The following is a 19,371-nucleotide window of genomic DNA, read 5'->3' as shown; positions in this document are numbered from 1 at the left end:
TGTTTATCAGAAAAGTGTGAACTGTACCTAAACCATTTAATTACAGAGTAACTGCAATAAAGGTTTAAAAATAAAGAGTCAACCCTCAAGGCTCCACTTTGGAGAGCTGTGTCTCAGTGTCAGTGGACCAGCTGTTACATGTCCTTCAGCAGGTTGTCCTGTTGGAGACATGAAGGTTCAACACAGTCCTCTGGTGTCTCACTCATTAAATCAGAGCATGAAGTGATCCTCTGACCTGCTGCTGGAGGGAATCATCTCGTCCTTCGTTTCTTTATTGGTTCTTTGTTGACGTCAAACGAACCGGACCGGAACCAGACAGAAGCGGAACCGACTGGAACGAATCAACCGGAACCAACCGGACCGGAACCGACCGGAACCAACTGCAACGAACCGACCGGAACCGACCGGCGCAAACCAGAACAAACCGGATCGGAACGAACCAGACTGGAAGCGGAACCAATCGGAACCGACCGGATCAGAACGACCCACACAGGAAGCAGACCCGCCTGGAACGAACCGGAACCAACCGGGCCGGGATCCAGCCTGCCACAGGTGAGTTGCGTCACACATCAGACTGGGACTTTCACCAGAACCAGTTAACTTGGAACCAACTGAATTAACCAGGCTGTAACTAGCTGTTCAGAACCGATAGGTAGTAAAGAGCTCATCAACTCAGCAGCTAGTTCACTTAACCTGCTAGTTCAGTGAACTGACTAGTCAGCAGACGCAGCTCGTCTCTGATTGGCTGAGCTGTTAGCTCACTGGTTTCTCTGTGAACTTCAGATCAACGTGTGAAGACTCAGATCCTTCATCTGCTCAAAGACCTGAAACATCTGGAGGAGGAGAGTGAGACACGAGACTGGTGACAGTTTATATTCATATCTATAAATGATCCAGTATTAAAGCGGTCTGTGTTGTGCTCATCATCTTCCTCGTGTGTGTGATGAAGATGATGAGCGTTGTTCACAGAAACTCTAATCACTAAAATGTGAAAATGTGTAAATGTGTGTTTGACTCCTGATGACAGGTGCTCTGGTGACGTCAGTATGGAAAACAGTGTAGGGGGCTGTGTTGTCCGGTAGATGGCGGTGTTCACCTTCACTTCAATTACGAACCGTTTCTTTTCCTCTCGATTCAAAACCGAGTCTGAAACACGACGTGTGATTGGTCCGTCTCTTTCTGGACGTATTAGTTAAATGTGAACCTGGTGAGAGGAATGGGGGGGTACTTGTACCTTTTGTGAGGACCATTTTGAGCAAAGACTTAATGGCTGTTTGAGGTTCGGACCTGGTGTTAGGTTGAGTTGAGGGTTATGGTTATGGTTATGGTTATGGATTGGAGTTTAGTGGTGATGGTTCAGGTTCCGGTCAGGGACTGGGAATGTATCAGGCCAACGAGGGCCTCACTCAGACAGAAGTATGAGAAAGTGTGTGTGACCGATGTGTTAGGACAGATTTATACAAACCAGCACAGGTGTGTGGGAACTGGTGAGTGTGTGTGTGTGTGTGTGGGGGGGGGGGGGGGGTCAGTTAGCAGTGCTTTGGGGTATTTATGGGGGGGGTCTCTGGAGTTAGGGTTAGGGTGAAAGTGGGGTCGTGACCCCTCCCTGCTGGAGGTCTGCCGGCCTCAGGTTCCTCGGAGGATTGGTTCAACATCACAGTGTGTGTGTGTGTGTGTGTGTGTGTGTGTGTGTGTGTGTGTGTGTGTGTGTGTGTGTGTGTGTGTGTGTGTGTGTGTGTTTTCACTACGATGAGAATAATGATTTGTTTTGCTGATCCCAGAGTTTCTAGATGATGAGATTTAAATGTTCAGTGTATGTAGAGGAACATGTGACTGTGTTCATTTTACAAAAACATTATAAATAGATGATTTGAGTCCTGACAGCATGCTGCACCACGTCGGCCCATCAACAAAGAAGAAATTCATATCTCATCTAATTAGGATAAAAAGGAGCTCAACCTAAACTAATTAAATTTAAGGTATTTTCCAAAACTGAATTTAAAATTTCTAAAACAATACGTTTTGCAGTGAGTTGGTACGATTTGTTTAATATTGAAGTATTTTAAGGAGATTTTCTTCAACAAAATTTCAGCAGTTGGGAGTTGAATGAACAATATGATGTGAGAACTGAAACCGACGATCTGATCCACAGAGAATGAAAACGTGTCAGTGGTTTTGGTTTTGAGGACAAAATTAAAGACCGGCTGATTTTATTGGTTTACAGTCTCATTAGTGTAAGTTTAGAAAATACAAAATGGTTTGTGAGCGAGGGGAAGATTTACATGGTTATGTCCTCATCATTGTTGAACCTATTTTGATCTTCGTTTATTTCAGTCGTGAGTTTTATTACTTTATATTATTAACCTGATTTGTTTCATTATTCACTTTTCCAATGTGATGCTGAAATCGTTAGTCAATTAGTCAAGCAACAGGAAATTGATTCACAACTATTTGGATTATTGATTTATTGTTTATCATTACAAAGCAAAAATGCCAAAAACATTCGCTGCTTCAGCTTCTACATTGTAAATATTTTTTTCGAGGACAGTGAATTAAATATCTTATATTGTTGCTTAAACAATAACACAATAACGTCAGACTTATTAATAATTGAATGCAGAAGGATCAGTCAGCCGTGTCAGCTGGTTTTTATCTCTATAGTTGTAAAGATGTAAAATACCTTCATTACGACAGTCTGACCTGCAGTACCGCGTGTTGTCCACTGTGTGGGGCTCTGTGCCCGCAGCCGACGTTAAGCGGAACCAGTGAATTTATTGACAGAATAAAAGCGTGTTTGTTTCACACGTGACAGATTCTCCTGTTTAATACAGCGGCAGAATTAATCTAATCATTAATACAAAGAAGAAAATACATTAAAATAACCAGGTTGATCTAAATGAACAGCAGTGACGTCCTTTAGTCCTCCGGTGGAACGTGTTCTCCCAGAACCTGTTAGAACCTGTCTCAGAAGCTAGACCCACTTTACCAGGACCATTGAAAAGTACCAGAGACGGTTCTGCACTAGATCCTAGAGAAGAAGGAGTTTCGGATCAAATTCAAGGAGTTCCAAGAGAACTGCAGGAAGTTCAGCAAGGTCTCTGGAGCATGTCTTGGGTTTCACATGTCAGAACAAATTCCAGGAGTCGTTGAGGTTCCAGTGGAGGTTGTGGAGTTCTCCCAGAGGTTCAGGTTCTATAGTATGAAAAGTCAAGGTGATGATGGTTCTGATCTGGTTTCAGAAGCTGCAGCGGATCCATACGATGGTTCTGCTGCTCTGTTCCAGTGGAGCTCTCTGTGCCATTGGGTTCTTTACTCGTCTCTGTGCTTTGGGGCAAGCTCCAGGAAATCCAGGGGGTTCGAAAGAAGGCGAGGATCAGTTCAAGGGTCTCCAGAGTGTAGAGGAGGTGTCAGGGTTCCATCGGATCCAGGTCCTTGGGTGGGCTCAGCTGGCTTCAGGGGCAGGACCTCCTCAGGGATGTTCAGGTGTTTCACAGGAGTTTTACGGAGCACTCGAGGTGATCCCAGGTGCTTTGCGGGTCTGAGGCATCTGTCGGAGATTCGGGGAGGATCTGGTGATTATTTGAGTTTAGATCCCTGGAGGTTCTAAAGGAGATTTCATGTTTTGAGGAGCAAATCAAAGTTCTCCTTACTTGTAAGAATGGACGAGGATTGTTCCACTTAAGGATCTGCAGAGGGATCTTCTGTCCTGTGTCTGGCTTCAGAACCTGTGGATTAATTCTTTGAAGGCCCCAGGAGGCCCGAGGCTCCAGGAGCTCTGGAGGAAGATGTGTGTGGAGCTGTTTTCAGCAGATTCATGTTTCCACGAGTCTGACGCTGCAGCTTCTTCATCAACACGTTTCTGTCAGGTTGGGGTTCACATCTAAATAAACCTGAAATCAGACGGAAAGAGAAAATCATGAAAACTAAATCAAATCTGAATCTTATAAGTAAAATAAAACCAATGCACGCGTGTAACACGTTTCTCATGAAGCTGAAACACAAAAGAAAACAATAAATATGTTCACGTCATTTTGAGTTAATTTTATAAACAGGACTGTGTGATGTTATTATTATTCAAGTCCATTTTATCAATATAACGATACAAGCTTATTCATAATGTCTTTAAGAGCGAGGAGCCTGTTGCCGTCTGGTTTCTAATCCGGCCCGTCTTCATCCTTCTCATCTTCCTCTTCATCGCCAACATGTTTGCAGCGTCTCATTGACTTTTTCTCTGCCCGCACAGAAATATTTTTCTCCATGCTTTCCAGACGTTTCAGTTTCCCTGGAGGAAGCAGCGGGGCTAAAGGAGGATAAATATTTAATCAGCGCTGCGCTGGAGTTTCTGCTTAATTAGAGGAATTCTGCTCCCGCCACGAAAATGAAGAGAAATGACAAAATAACATCAAGAGGGCTGATGAGAGACGACCCCGAGTTATCACTCTTATTATTACTCCTATTATTACTATGAGTATTAGTTATTAGTGGGGTGAACGACCGACTCGCTTTAATATTAGCCCCAAATTAAATTTAAAAAACACTTACTGGAACACAGCTTATTCGCGGCTTTCAGCGTGTGTGTGTGTGTGTGTGTGTGTGTGTGTGTGTGTGTGAGAGAGCGCCATATGTCCGTGTCTAAAAGATAAAAAGCCGCAAATTTGTGCCAAACGCACGCGCTGCTCGCGTCAGTCATGCTGAACTGGGCTGACAGGAGCTGATTCCACATGAAACCAGTTAATCTTTCAAATATCTGAGTGTGAATACAGATGTTTGTGAGATGTGCGTCCGCAACGTGGAGCGAGACACGGAGGCTCTGGAGGAAGACATTCAATTCTTCTCATCATCATCTCCATCATCTTCATCGTCTTCATCAACTCCATCGTCTTCATCATCTTCATCAACTCCCACCAGATCATTCCATCAAACTCAAACCCTCCGGCCGTGAGAGTGACGGTTACGAGCCCGTGTTTCACTCAGGCGCTGTGGGTTCGAACCTGTGACGGAGGGCCCACCTGTCCACGCGTGTCCACATCGCTCACCTGTCGGTCACGTGTTTTTTGAATCATAACCTGTGTTGCTTTTTATTTTCTGTAAAACTAAGTTTTCAACGTCACTTTTTTACAGTGCGCGCGGCCGGACACGCGGAAACCCTTATTTGGGTCGTTCTTCGAAAAAACGAGGACGCAGCGCGCCACTTCGACCAATTAGAAGCCGGGGGCGCGCCCAGCATGCTAATGAGCTGTCCTTATTTGGTGCTGTCCCCGCCCCCGCCGGTCCCGGCCGGTCCCCCGGGACAGCCCGCGCCTCGGACCCGGGAGAAGGAGCTGTCCGCCGGGACGGAGCAGCCGTAAAGAGCCGGGGAGGGAGGGAGGGGAAGAGCCTGCTCGCTGCCCAATCCCCCTCCTCCCCCGGGGCCGCTCCGCGCTCCGTCCGTCCCTCCCTCTTGTTTGCTAATCATTTCATTTTACTCCTTTTTGAAGCGCGGGCTTGTTTTTTTTATCCCACTTTTCATTTCTCCTGATCCGCGGTGGCTCGTCTGATCCCGGCTCTCCTCGCTCCGCTCTCCCGGCTCCGACCCCCCGGCCCCCGGCTCCTGTGAGATGCTCTGCCCGCTCCGCGCTGCTCTCTCCTCCGCTGCGAACTTCACTCACGGTGCTTGAAGCAGCGCGAAGGGATCCAAACCAGCCCGGGGAAACCCACAGGGATCCGGCTCTTCTCTGGACCAGGACCCGCTACTTTGGGGAAAGTCGCTCCCGTGTCCCCCCCTCACTGCTCCTCCCTCCTCGCGGCTCGTCCACCTAATCCAGGTGGTCCGGGCTGTTCCGAGCGGCTGCTGCAGGAGGATTACTCTTCTTCTTCATCTTCTTCTTCTTGTTCCCGGTGAAGAGATCCCAGAAGGACACTTTGATGTTCTCCATCCAGGACAGCCTCCCCCGGGGGGCCCTGACCATGAAGGAGGAGCCGCTCCCCACCGGCATGACCCCGGTCCGCTCCTGGATGCAGGGCGCGGGGATATTGGACGCGAACACCGCGGCCCAGAGGTAAATCTCACCCCGACACCGCAGCTCGAACCCGGGCTGCTCCGCGGGACCCGCCGCTTGATCCGCGGCTGTTAGAGAAGCGTGCGAGAGAAACCGAGTTAAAGTTTAGCACTTGATCCAGACCCGGCTTCACGTGCGGGTCAGAGCCCGAGACCTGCAGGGAAGAGCCGGAACTTTACTGAAGCGTCGATTTAAATCATCAGAAAGAAACTTAGAACCAGAGAGCATCGCTGCGGGATCCGCTCCGTCCTCCAGCCGCCGGGGTTCGAACCCCGCCTCGAAGCCCGCTCGAGCACGCGCTCGAACCCGCGCAACACTATCACAAATAAAGTTTCCTGTTCCCGCAGCCGCGGGTCTCCCCCCGGCCTGACGCGCGGGTCGGGGCCGCGCGGAGCTGCAGCCGCCGCACGCGCCGGTTCTCCGGGATTGAACGTTTCTTTCTGAATGAGTCGGATCCTCCGCTCCGGTTCATCAACTGATCTTCAGCCCGTTAAATATTAGAATAAACACATTCTTCTTACACATTTTATTATTGATCAAACTCGTGGATGAAACAAAGTCAAATTTAACTGTTGAATTAAGTTAAATTATAATTTACTTCCCTTGCGCGATAAATTAAAAGTCCGTGTTTGAGATTTATCTTTTCATTGTTTTTCATAAATCTACAAATTCAAATCTTTTTATAAAGCTTCGCAAAATGTATTAAATAGAAATTTAAAATCCAGAAAATGTGAGGAAATCTGAATCACAGAAATAAGAAGCATATAATTAATTCTAATGATTAATGTGCCGTTTGAAATAAAGCGGCTCCTTCAGAGTTTTCTCTAATTTGTGAGTTTTTGTTTTATCGATGCGGGATTTTCAGGCTGGAGTTTAAATCCTGTGAAATGAATTCATCAAACCGAGATGACATCACGACAGCAACTTTAATCCAGTGGATTTTTAAAACGTGTCGAGTTCGTCTAGTGAGTAAAATGTGTTCGACCTGAGCGGATCCGGTTCCACCTGAGACACAGGTCCAGTTCGCCCCTGGAGCAACGCGCTGCTGCCGCAGATTTAATTCATCTTCACCTCCTCATCGACCCGGGGACACTTTGTCCCTCACAGCTGAAAACCAAAAATGTGAAGTTTAAATTCACAAAAGACAAAAATGAGAAAAAAGCTGCAGTCAAAAATGTTTTTGTTAAATTTTTTTTTAAATATAATAATTGATACCAGATATTTTTTATTAATTAAAAAATTGGTCATTCAGCTTAATTGTTATTTACTGTAGAAGTAGAGTTGTGGTACATTGTGTTTTATATTTTATATAAATATCAGGTTTGTGCGTCTGCTGATGAACAGGTTCAGGTGTTGTGAGTCTGTGTCACACGCAGGTCAAGTTTATTGTGTCTCTGAGGCTCATGTCCAGGTCCCGACGCAGAGGAACCTGCTCCGACTGAGAAAGAAAGAACATTTCAATCTGAACACAACCTCCTGCTGCTCTCGCCCTCTTTCAGGGACACGCTCAGATTCAGGATTCAAACTCCAGTCTGGAGACCCACCAGCAGCTGTCCACTGGGTTTCTGGTCTGAAACGTAGAGAAGCTCCATGAAGCCGAGCAGACTCTGAATTTAACATCTGGTTTGAGTAGATCGTCATGATTCAACCCTCACAAACCCGTCCTGTGAGAACTTGAGTGAGCGTTAAAGAGCGAGCTGTGAATCAGCAGCTCTGACCCGAGGAGGCGAGAGAGCGGAGCCGCGGTGTCGCTCTGTGAGCTGCTGCAGATTGTGGTGATTGTGCAGATGAGAGTGTGTGAGTTCTTTTTCAAATCCTGTGTGTTTCAGACCAAAATCTAATTTTTTAATATTTTTACCACAGAAGAATTCAGAGTGTGAGCGACTGAGCCTCGGTTCAGACGAGGAGAAACTCCACAAAAAGGTGGACATGCAGCAGATGTGTGTGTGTGTCTGTGTGTGTGTGTGTGTTTGTGTTTTTACAAATAGCTGGACATGTGTAAGATTTACAAAAAGAAGGGAGAAAATGCTGTGAATGTTTCCGAGGTTAAAACGTCGGTGAGTCTGAGGTAAACTGAACCCTGACGTGTGTTTGAGACGTGAGGTCCTCACTGCTGGTGATGAAGATGAAGACGAAGATGAGGGTGATTTCCACGGCCTCGTCTGCTGATCACTGCACATTTTCTTCTGGATGGAATCATAATGAAAGTTCCCTGAACGTGTTGTTGTATTGACACTAATTTAAATCAGTGGATTTCTAAATCTTCCTCTGAGTGTTTTGAACAACCTGTCAGATCTGTTCCGTCTCTCTTGTCTTCTGACGAGGACGTTTGTCTCCTGGTTGTTGGACTGAGGACGAGTGTGTGTTGCTCTCGGACCGAGTCCAGTCACTCTGTTAATTCACCTCTGAACTGAACAGACAGTCCAGACTCAGAGAGGACGAGCGGAGGTGATAACCGTCCACACGTCCTGTCCGTCCTCCTCCTGTGGACACCGACCTGATGAATCAGGGAAGAGGCAGGACAATTAGGTCAATTTAACAGAGTCACAAACCAGAACCACAGGAGGAGCCGATTTAAACACCGAGCCGCTTCACCGGGGTGGTCTGGGGCTGTGGGGGGGCCGAGGGTCCACGGTGCACTGTGCAGCGCCACAAGAAAATGACTCGTGACATGAACAGGAAAAGAGGTTGAAGGTGGTGTCTCCAGATGTGTCTGAAGGTTGGTGAACCTCGTGAGGACCATCGGCAGGTGAAGAGAGAATCACCGTCCACATGTTCAACCGGATTCAAGCCCCGCTGGTTCCTGAGGGGGAGGAAACTCCAGATTATTATCTACATGATGACCTGAAGGAAACCAGTACTATCAAATATACAAATATGAAAAGTTACATGAACATTCAACAGAGAGAAGAGTCTCACTCTGATCATGAAAACTAGAGCTGAAAAAGGCCGTTCAAAGATTCCATCAATCAGAGTTAAAGAAAATGAAATAGTTCAATTTTGCACATTTGAGGTTAAAAGGTTTCAGATGGTTGAAGAGGTGGAGCAGCGGAGGCGGTAACAGGATTATCACACGGAGCAGGAGAATAGTGACAAGTTAGAGTGTGTGTGTGTGTGTGTGTGTGTGTGTCTGTGTGTGTGTTTAACTGGCTGCATCTGGACACGCACCGTCACATCTGTAACACATCAGCAGGCTTCAGCGCTGACAGACCGGGGCTGTGTTCACAAACCAACACAATGTCTCCACTAGATTCTTTTACTGATCTCCTCCTGGAGCTTGGACCATCTCAGACCCTCTCAGATGATCTCACACCATCTCAGAGGCCACCACACACCCGTTATGGATCAGTGATCGATACCTGATCAGACCGGCTCAGAGGAAATCTGCACCCACGCAGAGCTTTGATAAAAACATGACGAGCAGAATCTTTAATCTTTACATTTCTGTTTCTCAATAATTCAACCAACTGAGGTTGTTTGTGGTGTTTTGACTTCCGAGGATAAAGGTGAACTGTTGAGGAAAGGAAACCGACCATCTGATCTCGGATCAGTTCAGTGAGCAGAGCCTGTTTTTATAGACTCCAGCAATTCTGTATCTAACTTCGTCAAACGGATGAAACAGATGATATTTGTCAATTTTTTAAATCAATCACAACATCAATAATCAGAGAGACGGAGATGAATCTCGTCGTTGGTGCTTTACAGATCAAAAGCTGCTCTAACACGGTTTGAGCTGGAACCACTCCAATATAAATATATGTATCTTAATCTTAATCTTAAATAGGTCAACCATGTTGGGCATAAAATGTAAAATAAAAAGACGATTAAAGAAAAGCTTTTCTGTTTAACTCTGAGTTTTGTCAGTTTTAAAGTCGTCGTCAGTGATTTGTCGTGTTGCAGCGCTTTAAAAAAAAAAATTAAAACCCCCCCGAAGAACACACTTCTTCTTAACACACGTGTGGACGTGACAAAGTCTGACACCTTCATGTGGACGTATGTAAGGGATTTACCTCATGTTATGACGCCTTAAATTTACAGATTCAATTGTAAATTATAAAACTGTTGTATTTTGGCTCAGTTTGAAGATGTGTGTGTGTGTGTGTAGGTGTGTGTGTGTGTGTGTGTGTGTGTGTGTGTGTCTGTCGTACTATTGCTGATATCAGGCGCTGGTTTGGATCCCGTGTGGTGGAATGTGTTTGTGACGGAGATAAATCAACGTCTGAGTCCGTTGGCAGCTGCTTACTGTCGTATTACACACACACACACACACACACACATACACACACACACACACACACACACATACACACACACACACACACACACACGCTCATGATATTAATGACAAGGTTTTTCCATCAAAAATATTATAAATGAAAGGAAACTAAAGGAAAAATTAAATTTGAATTAAACAATTCACAAAATCTGAATCACACACAATTTATATTAAACCACATTAATCAACAAAGACAGTTAATGATCGTTTCATAAAGCAGCTGGAATCTGATCAGAGTCTATTAACGTATCTGTGAACATCTCGGACTCCTGTGGACACACACACACACACACACACACACACACACACACACACACGACAATGCAGTAGAACACAGCTGCGATGAAATAAAACCTGCAACGAACATTTAAATGCGTTGATTCAGCTGCTTTTCAACCTTTAAACAATAAAACCACTCGATCACCCTCAAAGGAAACAACTTTATTATCATTGTTGTAAAAGTGTGTAGGAGTTCAGAGGTCAGAGGCCTGTCGTTGTATTACGTGTGTGTGTGTGTGTGTGTGTGTGTGTTGTAATGCACATATCTGCTCAAGATGATCCTCGTCCAGAATCGGGCTCAGCGCTCGTCACGTCTTTGTCCAGCGAGGGGACGGACGAGCGGTGGACCGGTCACAGTGTTAGTGTCCTGGTTCTATAGACGGACTGAGGGACTGTGGAGAGGACGGCGTGGGAGACATGTCCCCTCTCACGCTGCAGGCCGTCGGGTTCAGCTCCTGAAAGACTTCAACTCGACTTTGAGCTGATTCAAAATCTGAATCCTATTAGACATAGATCTGTAAATTGCACAAAAATATAAAACCTGGAGAAAAGTCTTGACGTCTGTGTTTCTCAAAGTGACTCTTCAGATCTGGGGTCTGTGCCTCGTCTCATCGCTGCTGATGGTTTCTCTACACCAGGTCTGTTCCACGCAGCTCAGCGGGTGTGTGAACATCCAGAGATTCAGATTAAAGGATTTCTCTACCTTTGTTTCCAGGTCCCGACCCCGAGCTGAAGATCTATTAATGTGAAGTGTTCGGACGTTAAGAACAAAGACGTTAATTGGAACATAAAACTTCTGCAGAGGTTTTGTTTGTAAACTTAAATCTAGAATGAATCTAGTGTTGATAATCGTTTGTGGTTCCAAAGGATCATTTGAAGGGTTTGTTTCTTGAATCTGTTTCATCTAAACGGTGGTGTAGCTGTCCACGGTGTGAACCAGAACCCAGGGACACGTGCTTCACCGGCCGGGTCTTCAAACTGAACGCTCTGCTTCAGCCACTGAGATGGAAACTTCAGAAAAATCCTGAGAGAATTTCATTTGTAGTCGAAACACGTCAAAAGAGTTTGACCTGAAAAAACAGATTTAAGTTTCAAATAATGTGTTGAAATGGAAGATTTCTCTTGCAGTGTTGGCAGGTGTGTGTGTGCCTGTGTTAGTGTGTGTGTGTGTGCCTGTGTTAGTGTGTGTGTGTGTGCCTGTGTTAGTGTGTGTGTGTGTGTGCCTGTGTTAGTGTGTGTGTGTGTGTGCCTGTGTTAGTGTGTGTGTGTGTTTTGAAGCTCCAGGTGAACAGATTTCCCTCGACCCTCCCTGACACTGCTGTAGACGGAAGAAAGAAGAGCTACGGAGTGAGTGATCCTGTTCTCCACGCCCTATCTTTGTCTTCTGGGGTTAAAGTGTGTGTGTGTGTTTGTGTGTGTGTGTGTGTGTGTCTGGGGGGGGGTTCAGGTAGGGTATGGACGAGCTGAATAATCGTCGACCGGGGGATTCCCCACTTCCTCGGCAGCGTCGTTTGTCATCAGCTCAATCATGGGGCGTTTGGCGTTTCCTCGCCGCTCCCCGGTGGCAGTTAGTGGGGGGGGGGGGGGGGGGGGCTCATTTGTAGGCAGAGGCAGATCCTCGGAGTCTGTCAGTGATGGATCCGAGCGCTGAGAGACTTTTTATCAGAGCGCCGTAACTCCTGACGGCGGCTGAGGGATGATGGAGAGGTCAGCCGAGGCCTGGACTCCTCACCACCACCTTTATGTTCCTCTTTCTCAACGTCTTGTTTATTGTATCCACCCGGGTGACGAATGAAACGCTCCTCGTTGTGTATTTGCATTTGTCAACACCTCCCTCCTCGTCTCCACGTGAACACAATGCAACGCCTGTGTGAGACGACACATCGGCCTCGTTACTGTAAACTCTTCCGACACGTTTTATTCCACATCCATTTCCTCTTCCTTTCTCTTGTTCTTCTTCCTCCTCCTCTTCCTCGTCTCTGCGGTGGTGCAAGTTGCTGTGTGCAGATAAACTGAAGACACTTGAAGGCAGCGGCTCTTTGTCTCCTCGTGGCCTCGTGGCCTCGCTCCGACAATCAGAGGCAGCCACGCAATGAGAGAAAAGCTGCAAACAATTAACCCGAGAGGCGCGGCTGAGAGGAGCAGGTGACCAGACTAATGGGCTCGGGCAGGGTGTGTGAGTGTGTGTGTCTGTGTGTGTGTCTGTGTGTGTGTGTGGGAGAGAGCGACAGGGTAAAGGATGTGTTCTGGAGGAAACAGCTGACTAAAGCAAACATGCAGCTGCGTTAATGCGACTCCTCGTCCATCGTGAGAGCGGAGACGTAAAATATATATTAATATAAATATATAAATATATTGAGTCTCACTCAAAACACGGACGGCAGGAAATCACGTCCTGACCAGAAAAACCAGAAAAGCCTCGAACGCACCACGAAGACCAGACGGAATAAATAAATAAGAACAGATTTGACACCTTTCAGCTTTATGACTTTTCAAATTTTTCACTTTGTCCTAATAAATCCAACATGGTTAAATATGTTCTAGATTAATAAGTCACATCAATCAAACTCAGATTTACTGAAACAACCATCCTGAAAAATGACTAAAATAAAAAAAGATTTCAGATCAAAAACTAAACTTGGCTTTTTAAACAGTTTTATTTTTATTTAAAACATTATCAGCTGCCTGCAGATATTGTGAAGCCCTGAAGCACCAAACTGACCAGAGCTATTTTACATTTTATTAGTTATATGTGCACATTATTTTCCTTTTGTCTGATTACAACAAACAAAGCCGAGTAATATGAGAAACTTCAATCAGTAATCAAATTACATTGAAACCTTGTCTCATCAGTTATTTTAGGAATAAAAGATTATAAAGAATCAGGCGTAAAATATAAAATCTGATATTTTATATTGTGTGCAGATTCTCTGCAGCTGCTTCTGCTTCTGAGAGTAATCAGATTACATTCCCTCTGCTGAATCCTGACAGTTCAGACGAACGATCACTCTGAGCGTAATGTTACAGCGCGTCACTGGAATGTACATGTTGATGGTTTTCTTGCTGACGGAGCAGCTGGAGCCGTCGCCCAGTCGCTTACTTTAGTTTTATTAATATTAATGTGTGAGTGTTGTTCATATTGTGGAGCTGAAGGTGAAGCTGCAGAACAAACAGCTGCAGGTTGGAGTTTGACGTCCGTGAAACTGCGTCGGCTTTTACACTCGGATGCATTTTCACACATTGAACACCTCACAGAACATATTAATTAACACACACTTGCTCAGGTGTGTGTGTGTGTGTGTGTGTGTGTGTGAGCAGGGGCCCCTCAGTCTAAAGACTAATTTGTTGGTAATTGCAGCATGACAGGAGCAGCCCTTCCAGCACCGAGCCTGTTTCCTGCAGCCAGTTGCCCTAATTAGGAATGACACACACTATTAAGGTGCACAAATGGAAATCAGTCAGCGGGCGTTTCCTCTCCGCCGGCAGGAAGAAAGAAAAGCTCCCACAATGCATCAGCAGGATAACAACAGTTTGTTCTACGGCAAAGGGAATTGATCTAAAATGTGAAGAGTCACTGGTTCATCATTCATGTAATTAGATTCATTTTAGTATTTTAAAAAACGAAAAATGAAATTTAAATTGACAGTTTCAGTTTTTCTTGAAGAAACAGAAAACGTAGGAGACGTCTTCTCCTGGAAGTTTAAATAAAGATGGACGACATGACAGCCCCCTGGTGGCCGGCTGCAGTATGACTCATAAACCCTCCTCCTCCATGTTAGCAGACGGGACATGAACCAAACCAAACAATCAAAGCAGACGTTAAATAAATAAAATAAAAGATGTTCCAATCGTTTCAGCTCGTTCTCAACTCTGATGTTTGTTCAAGTCTCTGATCAGTTTGTTTAATCAGTTATTTGATGATATAAAAACAGACGTGATGATTGACAGCTGACCCTGCCTCCTGATTGGCCGAGCAGCAGCAACTTCACAGACCCAGACTCCAAATGACATCATCCCCACAAGATGGCAGCGTCCGTTGAGGGTGTAGATATCTGGACGATGCAGTGTTAATGATAGTGTGTATTATTGTGTCATGTCATTGTGTTTGCTTTGAGTTTGTGTCGCACTGAATGAGATTTAAACATCCACAGTTTATTTGATTAACGTCCTGGCAGCCAGCCTTTGTGTGTGTGTGTGTGTGTGTGTGTTTTATGTGGCTCATTAGTCCAGTGTGTGTGTGTGTGTATGTGTGTGTGTGTGTGTGTGTGTGTGTGAGATTCATTTGAACACTGGTTGAACTCGCAGCTTCTACTGGGACGAGAAGCTGTCACAGGTTCTGTCGGACACTGAAGTGATCAGTTCCATCGATCATCAGTAAAATGAGTTTTTCCTTCTTTCCCCCGATCGTCTTCGTCTTGTACGTGTCCGTCTCCTCTTCTTCATCCTGAGATCTTTGTGTTCTTCACGTTTCACGTCCGTCACGTGTTAGAAACCTCGTCCACTCGCTCACTGGGAGGCTTCCACACGTTCTACCAGGAGGCTGCAGGAGAAGATCCAGAAAACGTCCAGACACACTGCAGAATTGCTGCCTACAGAAGCACTGTATGAATGTGTATGAATGTGTATGAATGTGATGAATGTGTATGAATGTGTATGAATGTGTATGAATGTGTATGAATGTGTATGAATGTGTATGAATGTCCCCCATAAAAACCAGTTTAGTGTTTCTGTTGTTGCTCGGCTCTGGAACACGAGACTCGAGGGAATCTACAGCTGACAGGAAACGTCCCCTCATCAACTCTAGATTCTGAAGTGGTAGAAACACAGTTAGATCAACTGGTCCTGGTTCCCCTCACGACTGATCCGTCTTTCATTAATTGAAGATGAACCTCGAAGCTTCATTGCAATATTTAGCCAGTGGAATTATTGTGTGTGGATATGAACCGACAGGCTGTGTTGTTGTGCTCAGTAACTGTTTGCAGAGCGATACTCACGACTCCCGCCGACCTTTAATTTCAGCTTTTGTGGTGGAACCGTGTGGCTGTGGCTCTTTGTGTGTGTGTGTGTGTGTGTGTGTGTGTGTGTGTTATTTGTTACCTCTCTGGCTGTTGGCGTGTGATTTACACTCCGGGCATGTTTGAGCGAGCCGTGTGCCATCGATACTGTTTTTATTACACCTTGTGCCAAGTGCTAACAGCCGGAGCCGAGCTGCGACGACGAGTGGATGCAGCCGCAATTAGCATAATTGAAATAATAATAATGCTAACGAGCTTTCTGAGTGGAGCCGAGCAGGGAGGGAGTCGAGGACGAGTGGCGGCGGCGTTGGCTTCGGCAGCGTGGCGATCGGCTGCAGAGCGCTGTGTGTAATGGGGATAATGGGCCGGTGTAATGGTGGAAGTGAAGCTTTGGTGGCGTTCAGGATGGAACAGGTGCCAAATCCACTGATCAGCAGTTAGTGACATTTTTTTTGGCAAATTCAAAAATTACATTTGTGTCAGTTCTTTGTCTTCATCATGTTTCTAAGTTTTGTAAGTAGAGTTTGTGATAACATTGATATTAAAGATCTGCGTTGCACAGAGAGAGTCCATGTGAGGAACCAGCAGCTCGGTTCTTTCTGTTTCTCTTCCTCTCGATTGTAAATCAGATTTGTCAACGTGGATTCAAAATAGACTCTTATGTTTTTCCTCTGGTCGTGAACATTTGACTCCTCTTGGATTTAGTTTGGTTTTAACTCCGGTGTTTTCTAACGCTCTGCGGCGTTTGTTGCCACCGAGCCTCTAGCCCGACCAACACCTGAGCCCCCCCCCCCCCCCCTCCTGGAGCTCCTCTGCAGACTCTCCACTCTGCCGCAGACCACTCCGGCGAGTCAGAAGAACCGTTTCAACAAACTGGCCTACAAATGAGGCATTAAGCATGTGTAATGGGGGTGCAGAAAGGTCACGGCTGTATTAATCTGCCGTCTGGGGAAAACACCCCAGAGCCTGAAAACACAGAGGCCGAGAGAGAGCAGGCGAGTTTCCAAAAACAAACCCTGAGCATGAATAAACATTTGTCTATGCCCCGGCGATCATATTGATCATAAAGCGTTTTAGGAAACAAAACGAGATTGATGTAAAAATATTCGGCTGCTGTTTTTGAGCGTTTCCCCGTCGGACTGTTGGAGCGGGGCTGAGAGCGGAGGGCGCTTCCTGTAGGAACATCGATTTCATTTCAGGATCAACATGGATTTTTATCCAGTTTTACTCAAATCAGCCGCACACATTGTCTCAGTGATGTTTATCTATTCTCATTTCACTTGTTTTAAAATTTCATATATTTATTTAATATCCTGTCAAAGCTCAGTCTGAGTCGATACGTGGCTTTGAATCAAAGGACCTCTGACTGTGAGCCTGTTTGTCACATCATCAACATTAAGATTCTCTTTTTTAAATTTAATTGGAATAAAAATCCATTTAGTTTTATAATCAGTGGCTCATTCTGTTCCTTTGTTTTCACATGGCTTTTTTGCATAAGTCAAATTTGTAAGAACTGTATTTATTTCCTGTCACATTTTCCACAGTAAATGATCTCAAGGAAATTATGAAACCCTTGATACCAGAATCAGAATCAGAATTATTTTTATTGCCATGTACATTTGCACATACAGGAAATTGCCTTGGTGTGGTTGGTGCACTTTACAAACAACAAATTAAAAAACAACAATAGCGAACAATATAACAAAATAAAAAAACAACAATATATACAGTTAATATATATATAATTAATCAAAAATATAAACAACAATGGGCCTACCATGGAGCCTTGGGGAACCCCTCAAGTATCTGGCTGCACCTCTGAAGGATGTTTTCCTCTTTCTACCTTTCAGTCGATGCTCCAGTGTTCAGTTTGTAAAGTTTATGAATCCGTCTCTTGTTGTTTTCAGCTTCATTAAAAAGCCTCCGTTGGCCTTTAGTCCTGTTTGTTGTTTTCATTTTCTGTCGAGTGAAACTCAACAACAGCAGTTTGGGTTTTGCTGCCAGATCTCACATGATAATTGATTAGTGTTGATGTAAAAAAAGAAGTTAGTGCTTGTGATAATGAAAATGAGAGAACACTAATAATGAGGCTTTAAAATCACCACATGTGGACAGAAATTAATGAGGTCTCCAAAGAAGCTTCATTTCTCATCGACTCGCTGATGAATTTACATCATAAAGAGTCAAACTTGACCCAGATGAGGTTTTTATTTGAATAAAAACACAGTCGGCCTGATATCACCTCTAGTTACCGAACTGCTGGAATATAACACGACCTAGATTCTGGAGGGACTGACCCCTGGTTTTTCCAAAAGCTGCTTCTGGACAAAAAAAACCTCCGTTCAGTCCTGATGGAAAAGTTCAAAACGTCGTGAACACATGAAACTCGATCCATAAATTTCCTGATGTGATTTGCAGAAAATGAAAAAATCTCCTATTTGAGTGTTAATGACATAAACAGTGGACGGTGGTGAATGAGTGTAGAGAAACGACTGCAGGAGTTTTATCAAGGAGGAGAGAAGCCGGGGGTTCTCCTGGTGCACGGATTCATGAACGGCTGCTGAAGTTGGTGAAGTCTATTAACTGTTTGCACAGAGACGAGTGTTGATGCACCAACAGTGTGAATCCCTGAGTCGACCACCGGGGGCAGAGTTCATCGATCGTTGAGGACACATTCATGTTTTCCTCTACCGTTGTTTTGTAGCGATGTCCCGACGTCGGTAATTTTAATCACAGCTCCACTCGTCTTCAGGTTTCTGCATGAGGACGGACTTTATCAACTCTGAGCTGATGGATACCTGTTGACCATGAGTCTTCTCTGTGTGTTTCAGTGGAGTGGGTTTAGCCCGGGCTCACTTTGAGAAGCAGCCCCCGTCCAACCTGAGGAAGTCCAACTTCTTCCACTTCGTGCTGGCGCTGTACGACCGGCAGGGACAGCCGGTCGAGATCGAGAGGACGTCCTACGTGGACTTTGTGGAGAAAGACAAGGTGACGTGTCTCTTATTGCTTCAACTTGGTTCTTTCCCTGATCAAACACACACACACACACAAACACACACACACACACACACACACACAGACCGCGCTACCTTCATGTGCAGCAGGGACATCTCTGAACTTTATGACTCGTACATGAACCACCTGATTTAGTAGGAACCAATGATCTCGGAGCTGAGAGCTGCAGACGGGGGGGAAGGTGTTGAGGGACGGACCGACGCGCTGTTGGTTTTTAATGTCTCGTATTTCAGTTGAACTATAAAATAGTTTTTCTTGGATTGATAATAATAATAGAATAATAAAAATATCCCAACAGGTTTGAAGATGTTCGTTCTGTGATCCGCTGCCAGCTGGCACTCAACACCCCCCCCCCCCCCCCACACACACACACACACACCACTCACACATACACACACACACACACACACACGCCACCCACTCACTCACTCACCTCTGCTTTGACCTCTAGTCTCTCGCCCTGATATCCCCCGCCACCCCCCCCTCAACACACACAGACACACACAGACACACACACACACACACACACACACACACACACACACACACACACACACACACACACTGGGACTGAGCCAACACTCCTAGGCTCAGTTGGCACCGGGCGAGGGACTAACAGAGGCTGAAAGAGAGAGAGAGAGAGGTTGGGAGGAATTAAATAAAAAGGAGTAAATATTGAAAAAAATAAAGAAAGGGAAGAAGAGTCGATGATGGGGGGGGGGAGAACAAAGAGAAGGTTTCCACTGTC

General features: G+C 45.4%; 1 protein-coding gene across 1 annotated transcript in view; it reads left to right on the top strand.

The window, feature by feature from the left end:
* Window positions 1-5,469: 5,469 nt before the first annotated feature.
* LOC133958602 (transcription factor COE3) overlaps window positions 5,470-19,371 on the top strand; it is an 84,356-nt gene continuing 70,454 nt past the window's right edge. Inside the window, exons 1-2 of the mRNA XM_062393496.1 lie at window positions 5,470-6,038; window positions 18,440-18,596. Of these exons, the coding sequence (XP_062249480.1) occupies window positions 5,905-6,038; window positions 18,440-18,596 (291 nt within the window). The 5' untranslated portion in view covers window positions 5,470-5,904. The remainder of the gene's footprint in view (window positions 6,039-18,439; window positions 18,597-19,371) is intronic.

This window comes from Platichthys flesus, chromosome 8 (assembly GCF_949316205.1).
Source record: "Platichthys flesus chromosome 8, fPlaFle2.1, whole genome shotgun sequence".
Lineage (NCBI taxonomy): Eukaryota > Metazoa > Chordata > Actinopteri > Pleuronectiformes > Pleuronectidae > Platichthys > Platichthys flesus.
The sequence above is the reverse complement of the archived record's forward strand: the minus strand, read 5'-3'. Positions and strand labels throughout refer to the sequence as shown.